The sequence below is a fragment of the Urocampus carinirostris genome, chromosome 8 (genome assembly GCF_059441175.1).
Source record: "Urocampus carinirostris isolate Australia breed hairy pipefish chromosome 8, RoL_Ucar_1.0, whole genome shotgun sequence".
NCBI lineage: Eukaryota > Metazoa > Chordata > Actinopteri > Syngnathiformes > Syngnathidae > Urocampus > Urocampus carinirostris.
In genome coordinates, this window is record NC_142356.1 from 16,114,667 (window position 1) to 16,136,790 (window position 22,124).

At 39.5% G+C, this 22,124-nt stretch overlaps 1 protein-coding gene across 1 annotated transcript in view; it reads right to left on the reverse strand.

The window, feature by feature from the left end:
- The window catches only part of LOC148360832 (myosin-10-like), a 51,389-nt gene extending 32,993 nt beyond the window's left edge, over positions 1 to 18,396 (reverse strand). The window contains exons 1-4 of the mRNA XM_088341746.1: positions 18,277 to 18,396; positions 12,478 to 12,859; positions 5,903 to 6,059; positions 1,034 to 1,061 (exon numbers count right to left, since the gene is read on the reverse strand). Coding sequence (XP_088197872.1) covers positions 1,034 to 1,061; positions 5,903 to 6,059; positions 12,478 to 12,819 — 527 coding nt within the window. The 5' untranslated portion in view covers positions 12,820 to 12,859; positions 18,277 to 18,396. The remainder of the gene's footprint in view (positions 1 to 1,033; positions 1,062 to 5,902; positions 6,060 to 12,477; positions 12,860 to 18,276) is intronic.
- Between the last annotated feature and the right edge of the window lie 3,728 nt (positions 18,397 to 22,124).

A 22,124-nucleotide genomic window follows, 5' to 3' on the forward strand; every position in this document is an offset into this window, starting at 1 on the left:
CAAAAAACAGAGGGAGGAAATCCTCTAAAGTCCTGAAAGCCTGTAAAAAATAGTATTGAGGGACACTTGATATTTAAAGCTTGTCTGAGGTTTTACTGTAACTGCAAATTTGCACATGCCAGAATGCACAAAATAGAGATGGACTCTTAAAAGCGAGTCAACGTGGGCTAAAGTACAGGTGATGTATCACTTACAGTCAAGTGCTAGTAAGGTCATTTGTGACATTGCACTAAAAAGCAAGTCTAGTGTGTAATGTATATATATCTGCAGCATTGGGGAGCACATAATGCAACTATTTTCGGCTCTTAAACAGAATGTCATTACTAAAACAATTTTAAATACTTATTGCCATTTGAGATTGGATTTCTAATTTTTTCTTACTTTTAATTTCTCAGTCAATGGAGATAAAATGATTGTTACCTAGTGTTTACTATGTTTGAGTACTGTTATGCTAAATGTAATTTACCCAGGTCATCCTGGAGGGGGATACCACTTGTGAGGTCCCTTCTCAAGGTTTCTCTTTTTCCTCACGCTGAGGTTTTGAGTTGTTCCTTGCCCGCATGTTAGTTTAAGATCAGGTAATTGTGTCATTGTAATCCTGTGCAGTCCTTTGAGACATTTTTGTGATTAAGGGCTATATAAATAAATTTGACTTGACTTGACTTGTTTAGCGCCGTCAATTTCAGCTTGAAAAAAAATTAGTTGGTAAAAGAGCAACAAATGTTTGGAATTTGTGGGCAATATAAAAATAGGAATACAAAATAAGACGCATGACTCTATTATAAGATCTGAGCTCGGTAACTTTCAAATCATCTTTATTGCTGTCATCTACACAATGCTGGTGTGTTTTTTTTAAATACATCTTTAGTATGTAACAAAAATGTCAAAAATGCTTTCCTGTTCAAAGGGCAAACCAATAATTATGTTTTTTTTCTTTCATTCAAATTCAAGGATCCTTATATGTGCAATTGTTGCAGTTTGATTCAGCAACAGAAATTCTTTAAAATATTGAAAACTAATATTGTTGACTCACGTGCACAGAATGGACTGGTCCTCTCGATCTGTGGGGAACAAAAAGGAGAAAGAAACACGTGTAAATAAATAAAGTTATAAAGTAAAATAAGTTATTCCATGCTTACACAATCTGACTGACAGCATCAAGACTTAAAAACTTACTTGGAAACTGTTATAAAACCCTTTCTACACACATAAATGTTGGTGTGTAAATGTACATGTCAGTGCTGTCCATATATTTTGGTTCCCTTATGTCCAAAAATCATGAATTGCACATACTTTATAATGCTCAATGAGATGGTGTGAGTCAGTAAAGGAATAAGATATTGGCTTAAAATAATAACAGATTGTTGGAATCAAGAGAGTAGGGGGATTCTATTTCCTTGGCTAGCATCCAGCGATATTAAATCGGCACTTTTTGAAAAAGACTTTGCTCAACTGTCGCATACATATTTGCCAACACATTATTGCATTGTTGAAGCACTGACAGCTTGAGGTGAATTGCTGACTATGTGGAAAGGTATTAGAATGAGGACACAGCTGGAAGAATCATCAGGGGAAACCTAGATTTCCTGGCATTGACTGAACTTCCTGCAGTTAAACTCTATGACAAGGCGGTGTGGCCACACATATACCTTTCAGTCTTTGGCCTTTTACTTCATATCCAATTTTAAACATCAATAGAGACCAGGTTTGCAAGTAGGAATAGGATTGAAGTTATTTACTATAACTAATAACTAACACACTTGGATTTTTTAAAGAATAAAGTCTATGCCTAACACAACAATGAGAAAGCCCATACCATAAAATTTCAACAACTATCTTTTCCTACTGTATGTTAGTATCTGAGGTACCACACTAATTCCCCTCAGACAGTTTTGGTTTATCAGTCTCAATGCAGACACAGTGGAAAGAGATGATCTTGTCTCTTCAATACCACATGCTAACCTTTCCACTGCCATTATACATCAAGGACACAGACAATTTTGCTATCTTCAGGGAGGGAAACACACCCACAATATTTCTCAATACATTCAAGTTTCTGGGCTGCAGATTACTGTAAGCAATTGTGCCGAGGCTAAATTATTGAGTCTTACCCAATAAGATCCAACGCCACAACAACAAAAAGGTAAAAATGATTTAAATGGAAAAGGTAACAGAGGAAAATGTTTCTTAATCACAATTATATAAAACAGAACCACATTTTCCACAAATCAGAAAACCAACTGGAAAAAGCGACTAGAGCATTCATAATGACATATATGTCAACGGTGTGCAAAAGTAAGAGTGGGGAATCGATTAAAATATTTCATGTCAAAGGCAAAATGACAAGGAGCACTGGTGTCAGTGGAGTGTAATAAAATGTGTGTCAACCACAGTTTTACAAATGAAAACATAAGCGGTTAATATCCTCGGTATTTGCTTTCCAAAGTGGAACATTTTTGAGAGTACAGCCATGGGATCTGATAGGAGGATACGGCATGGTGAACTTCTCTAGTACAATTTAAATTTTAACCGACAAGGTGTTCATGCAATCTGAAAACACATTAATTCAAATGTCTCATAACTAATCACTTTTCACAGGCACCAAGGCAGCCAAAAATTAACTGGAGATGAGAAAAAAAATAAAATAAAAATAAATAAATAAAAAATTAATATATATATATATATATATATATTAACGGATTGGGAGCACATTACATACTTGGGTTCCCACTGCTCCAAATGCCTCAGGGTTCTTTAAGACCCCTGCTTTCGTGTATAATTTTATCATGAACATTAAAAAACAGTTCAACGGATAATCTTTGCCGGGTAAATTAAAACATACACTCCTCAGTTTTTTGAAGAAAATTTGCCCCTGATTAGCAACTTCTGTTAGTGTAGATACTACATTTGACTTTTGAGAAAAAGCGTATCTTGAAATTGATAGTAAGGCTCTGGTTTGATACACGATCACCATCCAAGATGGGGCTTGATTAATTTACGCATCAACCAAAGAGTTCACTGCCCCATCATGAAATCCTAGAATGACAACTTGCAATCACTGCTCGCGGACAAGTGCTGTCATAACTCTTTTAAATTTCATTTTAACATTCGAAAAGCACTCTTAAGACTCCGTAGTGACTCACAGTGATATTTATCAAGAAGAAAAAAGGGGCACTGATCTTATTAAGTTAACCAGTCTTTACGTGTGCACGATTTGTATCGTTGCACCCCATCAATTTGTTAATCAAAGCACTCCGACAGAGAGCGCTAAGCCACGCTCATCATACTTATAGTATTCATGTATCATACACGGAGCCAATAGGGCAGATAAAACAACAGTAGGCGACTATTTAGTCGCTATTCCTGTTAGCATAGCCATATCATGTCTTCCTTATTAGACAAACATATCCCACAAGTCAGTAAAAAAGGTATCAAATATTATATAAAAAGTTATATTTATGGCATCAAGTTGTCCAAAGACGCTAATAACATTGTAAGGACATTATATATACCGTACATTCCGGACTAAAGAGCGCACCTGATTATAAGCCGCACCCACCACATTTTAAGAGGATAATCGCTTTTGTACATACACAAGCCGCACCTGCATATAAGCCGCATGCGCCCACATTGGAACATGTAACACAATCACAAATGAACCCAAACTCTACTTTGAGTCCCGCGATTTTAACTGAACTTAAAGTACACAGTTCAAAAACCACAGCCGGTAAAATGAACGGAAAATGATCCTTCCTTATTATGGGAAAGAGACTTTGTCACATAGTCGTCGTCCCACGCACCCTTATTCAAAAACACGCTGGCAACACACTCGCAAGGTAAAGTTTGCGTGCAGTAGCTCTGTTTCCTTCTTTATCGGACTGCTCGATTGCGCTTGGCTTGTAAGCTGCGTCATGTGCCTTGAACTCGAGCGCCGCTGGCGGCTGTTAGAAAAATTACATAAATTGGCTGCATCACTGAATCAGCCGCAGGGTTGAAGGTTTGGGAAAAAAGTAGCGGCTTATAGTCCGGAATTTATGGTGTATATATATATATATATATATATATATATATGTATATAATATGTATTCATTCATTTATTATCTGCACCGCTTATCCTCAGTAGGGGCGCGGGGGTGCTGGAGCCCATCTCAACTATCTTCGGGCAGTGGGCAGGGGACAGCCTGAACAGGATGCCAGTCAGTCGCAGGGCACACAGGGACAGAAATTTTGCTCGCTCATACACACTTAGGGCCAATTCAGACCGGCCAATTAACCTGACATGCATGTTTTTGGAATGTGGGAGGAAACTGGAAGAAACCCACGCAAGCACGAGGAGAACATGCAAACTCCACACAAGGGGTTCGAACTCATCACCTCAGAACTGTGCCGCACACGCGCTAACCACTGCGCCGCCCTGCTGCCCTATAATATGTATATATCTGTATAAAATAATTGAGACTCATTTCTAATGTCTTTTGAGATAGGTTTGGATAATAAAGAAGAAATAATACAGCTATGCTATCAGTAATAGCGACAAAAGAGTTGCTCGCTTTTTTTTCGGCCTCCTTATTTGCTCCACGTGTAATATATAGATACCGCAACTATGGTGGGCATGGCTTAGCGCTCTCTGACGGATCAATTAATTAACAGATGCCTGATCAACAACAGGATGAAGTCATGTGCTACCATAAAAGGATTTACGATGTAATATAAACACAATCATATGAATAAATACAATTAGAGAAATGCTGCAGAATCAACTGAAACAGAATTTTTCCATTTTAAGAATTATACAAGTATATTTTATAATCCAAAATAGGAACATGTCAAGCAAACTATACACTTGACTCAAAGGAATCTAAGTATGTTGTTCACGGTCCAGCTTTTAATAGCTTTCCTGACCATCTTTATAGACACACGTATGTTTTACTATCAAACTGGGTAATCGCTAATAATAATCAGGTTTTTGAGATGCTCATGGCCACTACACAGAACAGCTGGCATCCACTAATCTCCAACCTACAAACCTCTTTTTCACGGCACAATAAGAAATTAATTATAATTGTGTTGCGTTTGTGTGCTTCTCCACTTCCTCTTTGCAATTATGACACGAGACACTAATCGAAAATTCAAATGTGACGGTAAACCAGTAAAATGAAATCATTATTTATACTACTGATTTCTGCTACTCAGGAACAGACAAGGGAGTACAAAAATAGATTATGCCGTTTTGTTTTGACAGACTGTGGCGCCTCAAAAGAGTGACAGAGCTGTCCAGTTTGTCACCAGCATCACTCACAGGCGAACATTGTAACATAAAAGCCTTATTGTTGGGCACAATGGGGTCACCCTCTGTGTGTTTGATGGTCTGAGCCCAGTCGGTCACTGTTCACTCAGAGAATCGGAACGTTTGCCAACTACAAGTACGCTTGAAATTGCAATTCAATGCAAAGGAGTTCAGTCACAAGTTTAAAGCTAGTTTAAGACGGTTACAGTCACCATAAAAGACAAATATTTAAACTAATGAACAGAACAAGTAGCCTGGGGTCTAGCTGCAAGGTCCTTTCCTTCTATATTTTCAAAAGCACAGCTAGACATGATAATGTGTATGCAAAGACTATATAGTTAAGACACAACGGATTCTAGCTATTTAGGAGTGAAAAAGACAGTTGACAATTATTTATAATGGGAAGCAATTCAGTCTTAAGGCTAAGCCACTCAGCTCTTCATAAAAACCAATAACCTCATTTAATTAAAATTAATCTGACATAATCTAAAGTGGGGATCAATTCCAGCACAAGGCTATCAAACCCCAAAGATGGAGTATTTGTTTAAAACTAGAACTAATCTTTAATACAATAAGACAGTAGTTTGTGATAGAATTCGACGGCAGCCATCTTACCTTGCAGCATGCATCTGTAAGCAGATTCTGAGATGGCGTAGATGTGAGGGGGCATCTCGTGCCTCTTTTTGCCCCGGTACATTTCCACGATGTTCTCGGAGTATATTGGCAGGTTTTTGTAGGGATTTATAACAACGCAGAAGAGGCCAGAGTATGTCTATTATAAGAGAAAAAAGGGGGATAGTCACTCTAAATGCAAAACCAGTGGACATGATTATTTCTGTGATTATTTGCTTTTTCTTTTAGAAAAACATGGATTGACGGCACAATAATTAATTAAACCATGGCATTTAGTACTTCCTGTAGTTTTTTTTAACACATTGTGACAAGTTGTGTTTGTCAATTCTCCTTCTCATATGCATTAAAATGCAACTAATCCAGTAACCGAATGTAGTAATCCCAACTACAATGGCTACATAATGTAAGCAGACATGCAACTGCAGACAGATCAGCCGTAGCAGGGTTAATCCCTAATACACTCCATTAAATCAAGAGACCATGACACTGCGTAGTAGACAATGGTGAGATTAAGGCTATTTCAAACACCTATCAATGACTGGGATCAAAGGCCTCGCTTCAAGCAAGCTCTTCTACTTCCGTACTTCACAATATGCACTCAATCAAATTCATGAGTTCAGAGATGCTGAATAAAAAATTAAGCATGCCAGCTTGTAAGAAACTACCCATAAATATAGTCCTTTTCTCCATAGATGTGGTATGCTGTATTATTTGATTTATTTACAAACAAAGAATAACTGTAAAATTCAAGACAGATTGTAATCGGAACTTCACTCATTGGTATTGTTGGTTTGCCTATGTTTGTTGTTCATATTTATTCAAACAAAAATGTGTCTTTTAGGGGGAGCTGGAGGCGGCTAGGCAGCACGTCTGGGCTGCCCACCGTTCCTGAAGCGAAGGAACACAACCTTGAGGTGCCTCATACAACCTGTGCCAGTAGTGTTCCTCCCCTTGGTCTTTGCACTCCAGTCAAAAAAAAAAATACAGGCTACCGCATATAAAAGGCGCATGGAATTACAACGACAGTAAGGTTTAGGGTTGCATAATAAATAAAAAAGGTCATTATTTGTGCATTGATTGATCAGTTGGAATATATCACTGATCTGAATTGCAGGACATTGGATGCGATGGGAAACAAAACCAGCTCCCGGCAGCGCGTCAGATCTTATCCATTTAAGCACTAAAGTATACAGGCTAAACATGAAAAATGAGTAGGTTTCATCCCAATAGCACAAAATTTTTAGTCACAGTACCAAATTGTTGATGTTATTTTTGGGCCGGACTACGAGAACATCGTCAGATATTAAACCGATCTGTGGTACAAAAAATGTTGTGGACCACTGAAATACAGTAACTTCTCGCCACCTCACAAAGTCATTACGAAGCGCACGAGATTCTGAACCGAATAAAGAAAACTGAATTGTGGTACGTAATTCAGTTGTCCGGTAATATATAAATAAATGCATGGCTGCACATATTCAAAAGTGTTTGTAACTTACCATGCTTGGTTGGAGCTGAGAAAAAGTTAAACCAAATTGTATACTGATATTTAATCACTTTTCGTTTTCACATTTCACTAAACAAGTACCATCACTTTAAATAGTGTGATAATGAGATTAGACCTAATGCCTTTTCATGTGTCATCGGTATCCCATACAGGTCTAGTGGATAGGATTTAGAGCTCCCCCCGCCGCGATTCGTATCCGATTCTAATTGAATCCAATGTTGAGCAATTGTAAACAATCATCCATGTCTATGGCAGCCTGATGGTAAAAATTTGGTGTTCTTACCATTACTATCCAGTTCAGTCCCCATTGTCACGCAGTTGTGGTCAAAAATAAAATGTATCGACTGATAAATAGTTGCACAAATATGCTAATGCATTTCCAATTTCATTCGTATATAAAGGCACACATTCAAATTTATGGCCAATTTGGGGGTTTTGGGTGCGCTGAATAATCTGGAAAATACTGTACATCATTTGGAACATTTGTAAAATTAACTGTTCAATATGAACATCCTTACATTAGCTGGAATGGACTAAACTTCTACTACATATTGTGTGCCAAGGTTACCCCGATAAGGACCCCCTACAGTTGGCTCAGTTCTAGACAGACGGATCACTACTACCGCCCCAGCGTGGGCCACAGGCAGTGGGTAAACAGGAATGACTCAGCTGGCTGCCCTTGAGAGTGGACACCAGGAGGTATTTGTGAGATTAGCAGGCCCTTGAGGGCAAGAGGTGGGGCGCCTAAACAGGCAGCCCTGACTGGAGACCAGCCAGAGAAGCGCAAGTCTTTTCTTTCCTTTTTTGAAAATTGAAACTACAGAGACCCCCTAGCTACTTCACGCTTCGGTTCTCGATGGTTCACTTCTTCCCGGGGAAAAAAATTCAATTTAGAAATAAAAGAATCCAAAAAATGCTTCCCACACCACCTAGGACTTTTTCCGGCAGCCAAGAGTCAAGCCAATTGGCTGGCACCCCTTGACTTAAAGGCCCGGTCACACAGCCTTTCACGGGCGTATCGAGGCTGAACCACGGCCAGAAATTTCTGCCCGTGAAGCAGACGCTGTTGGAAGCTTTTGAGATCGCGATACAGACGAGATACAGCCGTGCTTTACACGCAGTAAGAAATTCACACGCGGTTGGCCACGCGAAAAAGTTTTGCGCTGCTCAAAACCTCAGACCACGGGTAACCGCGGGCGGCACAGCGATGCAGCCGCGGTTACCAGCGATAAGAACGCGGAACAGTCGCCGGAAGGACGCGGAACAGTCGCCGGCCAATTTTGCACATTTTCTACCGCGGGCAACCACGGAAAAAAAAAAAAAAAAAAAAAAATTTTTACCCGCGATACAGACGCAAAAGGCTGTGTGACCGGGCCTTAAGATCCCTGATGCCGATTCAGATCAAAGGATCTTTCATACTCCAGATTTTAACTTTTTGTGGGTGGTTCTGGCCCCATTAAACGCAAAAAAACAAGGGATCACTGTATGCCAAAAAAGGTTTACCAGCTTCGAGACCATTTGGGCACATTGGAAATCTTAACCCCTCTTGGTTTGGAGAAACTTTGGTAAAAGGCAATTCTGACAGTATATTAGGCCTTCAGCACCCAGGGAATGTGCAAATCTGGGAATCAAACATTATTAAGCAACGGGCTCAGATTGAGTTTTTTCAGCAGGCCGTTTCTGTTGTGTTGTTCATTCAAATTTGATGAATATTAAAGACATGCAGGACAGATAACAGCGTACTTCGTCTCAAATAGTAGGCCTTCCCCAGGGGTGGCTAACTCTGTCCTCACATCTACTGCATGCTTTTGGGGTTTCTATGCTCCAGGTGATTGGCTATTTAAACAATGAAAGAAACAAGATGTTATTAATGTGCAATTAAAAAACTTTTCGCAATCTTTGCTTGGACATCATTGGTCACAAAAAAGCAAATAAGCCCCAAACAACTTTGATGGTAAAGCTGAACGAATAGGAGTGCCATTAAGAAAAAAACTCAATAAAACAGAATAACGAATTCTGCTAATGAACCATTTATATCCGAATATATTGTATCCAAATAATCGATACAATCTCTCCAAGAACAGAGCTCACTTATGTTTGATAGTGTGCACAGCTAATGACAACTACTGCAATAATATAAACTATGTCGCTTTATGTTTAATAATGCATCACCATGGCATCAACCGACTCTTAGCTAAATATCCTGGGACTTCTGCTAAAAAAAGAAGACGTTCAAACGATTCCTCGCAAGGCTCAACTCATTCAACGCCAACACAGGCTATAACCATCAGAGATCCATTATTGCTGGGCTGGCAGTAAATGAGTCAATGCAAGACCCGATTAGGGAAAAAAGAATATTTGAGAAGGGAATGTTTTGCAGTAATCCATTTTTACTAAAGCGAATAGGTCAAAATCAAGAGCATCTTCATAAATCTCGATAAAGCTCTATGCTCTAGTGAGACCATAACCTTTTCAACACAGGCTGTTTTGAACTGTCGAAACACTCAAAAAAAAAACAAAAAAACATGTGCACTACTTTACGTCATGCATACTTTTCATGTGCGAAGTGCATTTTCTGCTCTCTTCTTTAAAATTTTCGGTACCCAATTTTCCAACAATAAATTGTCCCACAGGTTGACATTGAACATCTGGAGTCCTTTTCTCTTCCAATAAAGGGATGGTTGACATGCAATCCCTTAGTTTTATGGACAAGTAAACAGAAGTCTAACCAAATCTTTGCTCACACAAAACTTAATGTCATTTTGAATGTCAGCTCAAGTACAATACCATCTCATACCGTTAATCTTGCAGGTGTCCCACTGGCTCAGAGTCCTAACTATTTCAGGCATGCATGTCACTAAATGGATCATAATCTCAAGAGGCAAAAGGCAGCAGCTAAAGTAGGACATGACCATGTTAGACCCAATGAAATGGAAACCTGACAATGGGACTCCTATGTTGCATTTGATCAGGTTTTTGTGGCTTTGGGAGAAGTAAAACTCTCCAATGTGAGCTTCAGCATTAGGCTTCTGAAATAAATCTAAGATAAACAGAGTGAGGAAGGAGGGAGTGATTCAGCAGAGATTGTTATTTATCAAGTAAAGAGAGTGGGTGTTGTTATATGGATGGATTGTGGGTCGTCTTGGAGATTTGCCATCTTCAGGAGATAGCAAAAACACACTTAAAGCTTCTGTAAATGTTCTCCTGTATCCTACAGACCAGAACTAAATCATTAAGCTGATAATTTATTGTGTTTTGTAGTGTGAGATTTATACACTACAGTGTTTTCCATACCTAACAAGATTGCTGGACAACCAGGGTTTATTTGGTCTGGCCAAAGCCTCATAAACTTGTGTTATTCAAAAAAATATAAATATTTCTTAATACCGTACATAAAATCAAGAACCTGGACTTAGACATATTTGGAAAGGTGCAACCTTAGTCAAATACGTTTTTGTGATTTTACATTGTGATTACATGTCTTAGGGGCCGGTCACACAGACATTTGCGGCTGAATCACGGCCAGAAATTTCTGCCTTTGAGGCGGACGCTATTGGACGCATTGAGATCGCCATTCAGACGAGATACAGCGGTGCTTAACACGAGGTCGGAAATTCGCGCGCGGGTGGCAGCGCGAAAATGTTTTGCGCTGCTCAATTCTTCAGAGCGCGGGTACACAGCCTTTCACGAGCGTATTGAGGCTGAACCACGGCCAGAGATTTCTGGCCGTGAAGCAGATGCTGATGGGCGCTGTTGGACATTTTGAGACCGCAATATAGACGAGATAGAGCAGTGCTTTACTCGCGGTCGGAAATTTTCACGTGGTTGGCCGCGCTCAAAACTTTTGAGCTGCTCAAAAGTTTGAGCACGTGTTAAACCGCGTGCCGCACACGTGGTCAACACGAGGTAATGACGCGGAAATGACGCGGAACGACGTGCTCTGGCCGCGGCCAGGGCGTGGTTACACATGGGTAGGACGGGAAATTTCAGCGGGTAATCGTGGGTGGAGCATGGTAATAGCATGTTCTGCGCCTGTATCGCGGTGTTATTACGTGAAATTAGCGTGTTACGCGTGTGACGGTCAAACGCCTTTCTCCGCGTATAAACAGCGCGAATGCCGAGCACACGTCAGTTGTGCTCGAGACGTCAAGGGGGTGAACATGGATCCCCGTCAGCGTAGTGACCTCGTCTTAATCCATTTTTATTTCTTGACATTTCTTTTCAAGATAATAAAATAAAAATGATGCCATAGCTTGAAATCTTGATCTTCACGGGACTGTGTCTTGTGCGGTTATGATTTCTACAGCCCGGTGCCGAGATTTGCATCCCCTCGCTACTACAACCACTTTTACCTCGTTTTATCTCACTTTTAGGGAATGTAATGGCGAACATATAACCAAAACCACTTCGTCTTGCATTTGTTGGAAATGTAATACAACTTAAACCATTCCGTCTTTGTTTTTGTTGTGAACGTAATCGAACGGTAAATCCTCCCCCCCTCGCGTGAACGCGCATTCTGCTGCGCTTCCAACGAAAGCGATCGTATTCTATATAAAACGCTTATTAAAACTATAAAGTGAGCTAATTATAACAATTGGGAGATCCTAGTCTATATAACGCGTTTATTTAAACAATAAAGTGCGATCGTATTCTACAAAATGCGTTTGTTAACGCGGATGAAAAAGTCAAAAAGATCGGGGTGTTGCGTAGGAGTCGGATTTGGGCACAACACCGGCTCGGGAGCTTTTATACCCGTGGTCCACACGAGAAAATGACGCAGAAATGACGCGATGAGGAAGCGGAACAGTCGCCGGCGTCTGTTTTGCGGGCATACCACCGATGAACAGCGGGTTGGCCAATTTTGCGCATTTTCCATCCCGGGCAACCACGGGCAAAAAAAAAACAACGCAAAATTTTAGCCGTGATTCAGCCGCAAATGTCTGTGTGACCGGCCCCTTAATAGAAGATTTCCCTTTAGTTTTGGTGGGTACGCGAAAAAATCGGATATATAGAGATTTCTCTGTACACCTTAAGAAGTAAGGTAACTCACATAAATGAGGCCCGAGTAATAGCGGTCCTTGAGGTTGTGCAGTACGGAAGCTTCGTTGAGGCAGGTGAGCTCCGCCATGTCCTCCACCTTGCTGAATTTGGGTGGGTTCATCTTCTGGATGTCGTCCTTATTCACCGACACCCTTTTCCCATTTTCCGCGAGTTCTACTAGCACCTCGTCGCCGCGCTCCTCGCGCACGCCGGCCGCCTCGAATCCGTGGCGCTCGGACGGGATCCATACCAGTCTCTTGGCGGTCCAGTCGGCCTGCGAAGCCGGGTTGTAGACCACGGCCCGGTCCACAAAAAGATACCGCTCCGGGTCCTCCTGTCCACTCCTCGACATTGCCGGCGGCTACCAGAAGCAGCACTGCTCGCTTGGCCACCTGCAGCCCAGACACAAAGTACGGCGGCTTATACAAGTTTAATGGTGTTAAAAAATCAACAGCCCTAAGGGGGGAATCGAAATTCCAAGATTTGGTCAAATGCACTTTTTCATTATCTGTAGCAGATAAAAGGATAAATCAAGGAATGGGATTGACTGTGCCGTTTGAAGCAAACAAATATTACTTAAAGAAGTTGTGTACATTACTGGCTGGTGCAACATTATACCTGTTCCACTGATTAAACGAGTGTCCACAATTCTGAAGGTGCCATAAAATATTCCAAATTAAGTCCCGACACAAAGGGAATGCTTCAGTTACCCTTAAAATCGCCCTCATATTTATGTCCGTGTGGAGAGATTGATGCCTACACATCTCTTGAAAGCCTTTCATTGCCTTCCCTGAACATAAGCAGCCCACGTGCACTTTAACTTAACAGTTTGAAAACAGCCGTGGAAATCTCTACTGCAGTGTAAAAATCGGTTGAGATCAGGGCTGCAGCCAATATTGATTTTATTAAGCGATTAATGTGTCAATTAACGACAATTTGGATTTAAAACATTACAATTTGTGGCCCAATAGAAAAGAATAGGGAAATTCTGATGACATGGTGATTTCTCGGAAATATGTTATGATTATTTCTGGGTGTAAACTGGCAAAGATTGGATGGCATGATGAATAATTGAAGTGTACCAAATTGCAGACCTAGTGTCAATTTTGCTATTAATGGATGTCGAATGGCAGCTGAGTGGTAAGCGCATCCGCCACACAGTTCAGCGGTCATGGGATCAAATCAAACCACCAGCCTTGCTGTGTGGAGTTTGCATGTTCTCCCCGTGCTTGCGTGGGTTTTTACCGGGCAGTCTGGTTTCCTCCAAGATTACAAAAAACATGAATGTTAGGTTAATTGACCAGTCCAAATTGTCTTTAGATGTAAATGACAGAGTGAGTTGTATGTCTGTGTGCCCCGCAACTAACTGGCAACCAGTTCAGGGTGTCCCATGTACACTCCCCAAAAAGAAAGCTGGGATGGGCTCCAACACCCCCGCGACCCTACTCTGGATAAGCAGTGCAGATAATGGATGGATTGTTGACAGATATTTATTTTAGAAGTGATGTTTTTTAATGTGATTTTTTGTTTAATTTTTAAAAAGTTTCACATTATGAGAAGATTGACACACATTAATTAACAATGAAATTCTAGAAAATGTTTTGTTACTTCCCTAAACGTAAAATGGAGTTTTAAGTATCATGATTTATACTTATTTAATTTACAAAGTGTTGAGTTGTTTAAATATCGTTCACATGCAGGCAATAATCCGATTGGTAACGGAATATTGCCAGTTTACTGATTATATAAAGCATGTAAATGAGCACAATAATACGATTAAGGTCTCAGTCCAACTGAGGTTTCCGATTGCTATTGTTGGATTAGTCATTTCAATTTCAAATTTATTCATCCATTTATACACATTCATGAAATCTGATCTTATGTGCCGATAGCAGAGTCCGGGATATTTTAATGCCCCAGAGCACAGTTGGCGAATGATACACACAAACTCTGGTTTATTTGCTAAAAGAGCGTCATGTGTATTTCTCTGGGAAATTTCCATTATTTTTTGCCCCTACCGCAAAAAATCCACAGGTGTTTCATCCATATAGTGTTGATGTCACAATTGTACCTATCCATATACAGTGTAAGTCTATGCCTATGGTTAGCCACATAAGAGAAAATCTTGAAGGCACATGTGACGGAGCAAATAAGCTCCCTTTTGGAGCACAAGGGAAAGAAGAACGATACTTTGTCGATTTTGGTGAGCGACACAAACTAAATTCCCTCATTCATTGACAAAAGTTAAATGTGAATATATCTACTTGCGTAATGACATAGCTCATGTTTCGCCCTCTTGCAATCGGGTTATCCTTTTGTCTCTATCCAGGCATCTAAACAATTCATTCGGGTTGCTCCAAATCCAATTCATGTATTGTTTCCAAACTGATTTTGCCTGCAATTAAAAATGGTCATGGTTAAGTTTAAGAGGTTAACTCAAGAGTAGATGATGCAGCGTGACTGGCTTGATTAAGTAGAACTTCCTCGGGCTGTGAGGCCGCTCGTCATGTGGGACAAACTTTTCTGACGAATTCAGGGAGACGTTGACTCCTCAAGCAGGTCCCGTGCTTGAAGCCAGCAAGCACCCGTGAGACACAGATGTGGGTCAGGTCGAAGAATAATTGTAGGGGAGGGGGTTACGAGTGGCTGCGCTGGGTCACTGCATCCCCTTAAGCTAACCTCCATGCCCCGAGATAAAAACAGATATAAAACACGACGAAGAAGGGGTTAGGAAAAATGATTCACTTAGGTTTTGCGAGGGTCTGTGTGTTTATGTTTGCCTTTTAGGTGGGTGGGCTACTGAGTGACATCAGGAGTCAGATTCAGTTTGGTAAAATCATGGCATTTGTTTGTATTGTTTTTAATTGTTATTGCTAGGCAATGTTAGTTTTACTTTTATAGTATTCTGAAAGGGAGCTACTCCAATCAAAGCAAAAAAAAAAAAAAATCAAAATATGAATTAAGTCAACATCGAATTATGCTTAAAAAAAGTTCTAACAATAGCAATGTATATAATATTTATAAATCATTTAAAACAGCCACAGTAGTCATTGATTGTGCATTATTGATTGAATTCCCACATTTAAAAGGTGGGCTGCCTAGTTTGAGGTGTCCTTAAAATATATATAAAAATATAAAAATGACTTGACTTGACTTAAAAACGTTAGAATTAAATATTTTTTCTATGACGTATACGTTGAAGCCCTAGTATGTAATATTTGACCACTAAAGGGCAATGCCATCTAATGCAAAGGAAAACCAGTGCCAAATGGTCACTGCGTAACAGCTAGATGCCAGACAAACATGGAGGCGATCACTAGGTATGGATTCCACAATGAAAAAGAAATATAAATTTCTCCACCTATTTTTTTCTTTTAATAAAAATTAACATTGGTATGATAGTTCATGCATTTGTTGCCTAGTATTCAAATCAATGTTGTCTTTACTGAAAGTTTTCTGTTTCACTAGGAGGCATAAGATATTACACACTATCCCGTTAACAATGCCGAGCGGAGTTCAAAGAGCCTTTATATTAAGAAAATTTAACCGCGCCCATCTGCTTTTATCTTTTATCATCTGTGTTTTAGTCATGGAAAGCAAGAGGCTAAGGGAGGCGGGGGGATAGGGGGGCGATTTCACACGCGTGCTTGATGGCTTACTTGTATTCTAGGATGAGAATGGTGAAAGTAAGAAAAGGACCGTTTCTTATACAGTCCAAATGCCCACCCAAACCCCCAAAAAGATGAAAATAGAAAAGTTTACTCAAGTGCATCTAAGAGAGACACCATAATACCATAAAAGCAACTTCACAACGGCTGCAATGATGATTTCAGTCAAAAGATGGCCTCAACAGGTAGATTATTTTTAAGTGCCGGACACCACCTTTACGTAACTATTGTACAAAAGTATAATTTTAAGGTCAGACTACTTATTCAACATTTTGCCGCTTTAAAAATAAAAATATTACAAGTTACTCTTTTTAAGATTTGGACAACATAAAAAACAGCTATAAATATCTAGAAGAAAATAAACACACATCAAATTCACAATTTTGCAAAAATGTCAAACTATTGAATGTTAAAATTTGACACGAGCAAATACAGGCACCAGCTATTGGTATTCGTGTCATTTTTAGCCTTTTTTAGGGGTTATCGGTACATCTGGAATTGGAAATGACAGGACTTGTAACTGCAATAAATATGCAATATTAAGTCTAATATTTTATTGATCCTTATAGGCATTTCTTGAAAAATATCAGTGATGTTTTGCATACTTACTGGTTGCAGACTTGCTAAAGGCAAACACTTAATTTCATACCTTTAAGAGACATTGTCTAATTATGTTCTTGACTACTAGACGTCACTGTATTCTGTAATGCAACCAAAAACGAGTTGCAAAATAAATAAGAAAGAATATAAACTACGGAGACTTAAAATGACTAACCTACACAAAGTTTCTTCTCATTTTTGGCCCAACCCTTCGCATGGTTTTGATTTCTGAAGTTTTTTGCCCAGCCTCTCGCAAAGTTTTTGTTTACCCGTAGCAGCAAGAAGGCAACTTCCTCTTTGTGAGCCTCATGTTATGTAATATAAAAATGAATTTCTCAATCTACAAGGAATTTTTCTTAAAAAAAAGCAAGTCTATAAGATAGTTTATGCATTTTTGCTTGGTTGGTTCGTTAGATCCCTTAACCACACGGATCGTAGGGGCACCATTTCCTATGGTTTGTCTTAGGCAAGTACAGCCTGGTGGCACCCATCCCTTTCCAGGCCAACATATTTCAACCAAGTGAAGTTTTTTTTTTACCACTAGGAGGCCCTAAATAATACACACTGTCCCCAAAGTGTAATATTTGACCACTAGATATTTTTGCCCAACATTCAATAATTTTTTTAATGGATGAAGGGTTTTTTGTACCACTAGGAGGCACTATATATTACCCACTGTCCCTTTAAAGCCCCACTGTGTAATGTGACAATTAGATGGCCCTGTATTGTCTAATACGAACAAAACCCAGTGCCAGAGCAGAGTGGTTGCAAGTTGGAAGACAAACATGGCGGCGACCTAAGGTAGGAATTCCAAAAGAAATACAAATTTCTCGACTAATGATTTTTATCAAAAAAATAACATGATTCAGGTATTTTTACTTAGTATTCAAATCAATGTGTGTTTTTTACTGAATGAAAGTATTTGTACCACACTGCCCCTTTAAAGAAAAATGATTTTTCGCTCCAAATTTTCACAGGCGTCAATTCCGCGGATATTCGTTATTCGCGGTGGTCCTTTTTTTTTCTCCTTAATTTAGCAGCTTGCTAACTAGCTAGCTTTAAATAGATGAGCCGACGTCACCAAATAAGTTATTGCACCGAACAAAAAAAATCTCACTCTTCTCCATTGAATGAACACAAACCCGTCTTTTAAAACGTCAAGAAGTTAAAAATTTAGTATAATTATGACTTTGTTTTTCAGTGGGACTTGTGACCGAATCTCATCCTGGGTGTGGGCGGCTCAAGAGGCGTCTGGGTGTGGATATAACGACCCCTTCGGCGGACAATGACTGCACCGTTTCAAACTCTTCCAGAAAACGCCATTAATGCGCGGAACAAAGTCGACAGAAAGATTAAACTAAGCCGCATTGTTGTGATATAGCGACGCCGGTTAGCATTAAGTCCTCCATCATTGAAAAGTCAAGGCACAATAATCCGCTAGCTTGAGTTTACGCACGCCGCTGCTAGCCAAGACAAGGCGTTGGAGAAAACACAATGAAAGAAAGGGGAAAACACATTCTGGGGTTTATTTTAGTACATACCACGCGTAGCTGGTGGAAAGAATCCTCCTGTGGAGTTTATTGATATCCGCGTGGAAGTACAATGCGAGCTAAAAGAGTCGCTTCTTCTTTAATGCCCGCTCTCATCAGTGGTACTCCACCATCCGGCACGCGCCGCTCAACCGAACCCTGGCGGGCCCCATAAGGGTAGGTGGCCATAATCGACGCCCCTAATTCGAAGCAACAATACAATTGGCTCATGGGAGGGTAATACTCCGCTGCGATTGGTTTAAAGTGATATCAATCTCCAGGAGCAGCAGCAATGCGGACTGGCGGTGGATGCTGCTGTCGATGCTGTCTTACCTCATCTTCGCATTGTTCAACGATTAGGGCTCATAAAAATGATTTATGTTTCGGGTTTGTTATTCGTATGGAACGCCCATGAAATTTATAATTTTCGTTTTTTAAATCAGTATACATATTTAACGCTGGTCCGCCAACTAGGGTGGAGGTTTTGTAGAAGTTCAATTTAAAAAAACGCTATTTCAGTCGATTATATTGTACAGTGTTCATCATTCAAACTGTAGTTTAAGGCGGGGGTATTTTTATTTTGTGTAGATTTGTTTACAAATATTTCAATGGTGCTCTCTAGTGGACATTAAGGGGTATTGCATATAAGTAATGCTCCTCGTTTTACGACGGGTGGTTAACCTCATTTGAGAGCAATGGCGCCACCAAGGGGTGGCCAGGGGTGGCCGCGCCCCCCCCTTATGATTGGTTGCAGAAATAAAACTAGAGCGATAATGCAAAAATTCCATTATGGAAATACGACAAAAATACAACAAAAATAAAACTACAGAAATACTACAAATGTGCCTCAAAATTTGACAATAGAAATACGACAAAATACAATAGAAATAGTACAAAAATACAAAAACATAATAATAGCGTATTTCTACAAAAAAACAAAAATACTACAAAATTACTACAGAAATACAACAAAAAAATCTACTACAGATATTGTAAGACGACAAAAAATACTACAGAAATACTAAGAATTTACTACAATGGAAAGACTACCGGGAAAACTGCAAAAATTGTAAAAAATAAAATAAAACTAAAGTAACACCAGGGTTGGGTAGGGTTACTTTAACTTTATTGCTTTCAATTATTTTTGGATTACTCCAATACCAAAATATGCTAATAAAAGAGTAACGGAATACATGGAACGGCAAAAATGATGTTGGCAAGCTGTTTGGATTTATTTTCATTTTGTTTCTGTCACATTTTATGTTAGTTTTGCCGGAGATCAAAGAGATCAAAGCCAGGAGAGAAAGTTTACCACGTGTTGTGAGTCAAAATTTTATTCATATTTAGTTTCTTTTGTGTTTTATTAGCATATTTGGTATTGGAGTAATCCAAAAGTAATTGAAAGTAATCAAGTTAAAGTAACCCTATCCAACCCTGACTAACACTACAAACAAACTACTAAATTTCAAAAAAAATTCCAACTACAGAAATGCTAGAAAAATGCTTTTAAAAAAGTACAACTACTGTAATGCTTGAAAACTAAATATCAAATGAATTGCTTAAAATGGGGACCTTTTATATTATTTTGCTTAAATTGGGATTGTTTCAAAACTAATTTGATAAGCTTCCTTCATTTTCATCATGCTGAGGTTTTTGAGTTTTTTCCTTGCCCTCGAGTAGGTTTTAGATCAGGGGATGGTGTAATAATAGTCTGTGCATCCCTTTAAGACTCCTTGTGATTAAGGGCTGTACAAATAAACATGACTTGACTTAATCTAGTTAAAAAAAAACTATGTAAATGTTTCTTTACTCACGTCCCTCCCTCGGACCATCCCAAATTGCAAGTTGGCTATCTTTTTTCTGTGCAGTTTTATTAACTCCGATACAAACCTACTTATTAAGTCTTCAACAAATGATGATTTTGATAATAAACTGATCTGTTGATTATTTATATTACATTTATTTACTACTTTTGTGAAGTATTTGTCAGGGTCTGCCACTTCCACCTGCGTTTTCATGCCTTTTTCATCCTGTATTTGCTACCATGTCAGGTTTGGTTTTTGTTTATGGTTTGAATACTTTCCCATTTGTTTTAAGAAACACGTTTGTTGTTCCTGTTTTTGTTAATAAATACTATTCTTTGTTAAGCACGCCTGCCTCCGGCTTCCCTACATCTGGGTCTGCCTCCGCAAGACGAGACAGTAATAATAAAAATAAAATGCTATTAATAATAAAAAAAAATCATCAAAGTCAACTTTAGTTGTCAATTTCTACAGATGTACTTGGTAAACAAAGGAATCAAAATTGCATTTCAAACAGTCCCATGCGTAGACATTTATCACAGTACAGTGCGGACGTAAAAGTACAGCCCTAACCCGACGACAGTACTTCTTAATTATTTTCTGTCACGCCCCTCCACGGATGAAGAAAACCTCTCGCGTCGGCCCCCCGCCCAAGACAAATAACCACCAGAGAGCAAAATACGTCTATAAAACTAAGTCCTATGCTGTCCATTTATAGGAATAATAATCAGAGAGCTATCACACGTTTGCTTATTATTATTATAATTTGCATAGCATGCTCAATTACTGTAATGTACTACTCTCTGGTCTCCTGAAGTCCAAAATCAAGAGACTTCAGCTGGTACAAAATTCTGTAGTGAGGCTTTTAACTAAGACAAGAAAGTTTGATCACATTACCCCGATTTTAGCTAACCTGCATTGATTCTCTGTTAGCTTAAGATATGATTTTAAGGTTCTGTCGGTATTAAACAAAATCATGCATAGACATGCTCCCCCATAACCTTTATATTTAGTTTCCCCCTATGTTCATGCACAGCGCCTCCGCTTGGAAAATGCCGACCTACTTGTGACTCCAAGAGCCAAAAAGAAATCTGCAGGCTCGAGAGCGTTCTCCATCTGGTGCTGTGGAATGCTCTCCCCTCTGAGATTACTTCTGCAACCTCGGTGGAACTGTTTAAATCTAGGCTTAAAACACACTTCTATTCCATAGCATATGAATGACTTATGTTTTGTGTTGAAAATATCTGTGTATTATTTGTTATTGCATCATCCGTTGCAGCCTGGTCATCGTGGAAGGGGGATTACCTCATGTGCGGTCCCTTCTCACGTTTTTTTCATTTTCCTCATGCTGAGGCTTTTGAGGTTTTCCTGGCCCTCGTGTAGCTTTTCGATCAGGGGATGGTGTCATAATAGTCTGTAGTCTGTAATAGTATGTGGTCTGTGCAACCCTTTTAGACTACTTGTGATTGAGGGCTAATCAAATAAACATGACTTGACTTGATCTAGTACAAAAGAACTATACTATGGAAAAGTCTGCAAGGATATCAATTCCCAAATTTAAAAATTGGTTCTTTTTCCAAGAACGGCCCCCTTGGCCCAAAATTTTAGACCCAATGCGGCCCCGACTCCAAATAGTTGCCCACCCCTGGAGTAGAACATGGAATGAGTGATAGTAGGTATGCAAATGATCAAGTGCAAATGATCAAGTAATAAAAGGCCCCTAATCTAATTTTGCTTAGGGCCCCATGAAGGCTCGGGCTGGTCCTGTTCAGAGCTTTGGTGGTGCTGATTAACCAGAGTGTCCAGCAATGTATGTTTTCTTACGTTTTGGATTATCTGCTGCTTTGTTTCCATGGCCAGAAAAAGTATTTTCCTCTTCTTTTCTCCTTGTTGACTTTTTTGCATCTTTCGTGGGTTCCATTGTGAACGATAGCGCTCAGTAGCGATAGACTGTTCATGGAACGGGGAGGAGACACAAAGAGCACTCCAGGGACGGGAAAACAAAGAGCATGCTGGGATTCACGCATACTTACCGGGTGCCAGGTAGAACTCCAAGAG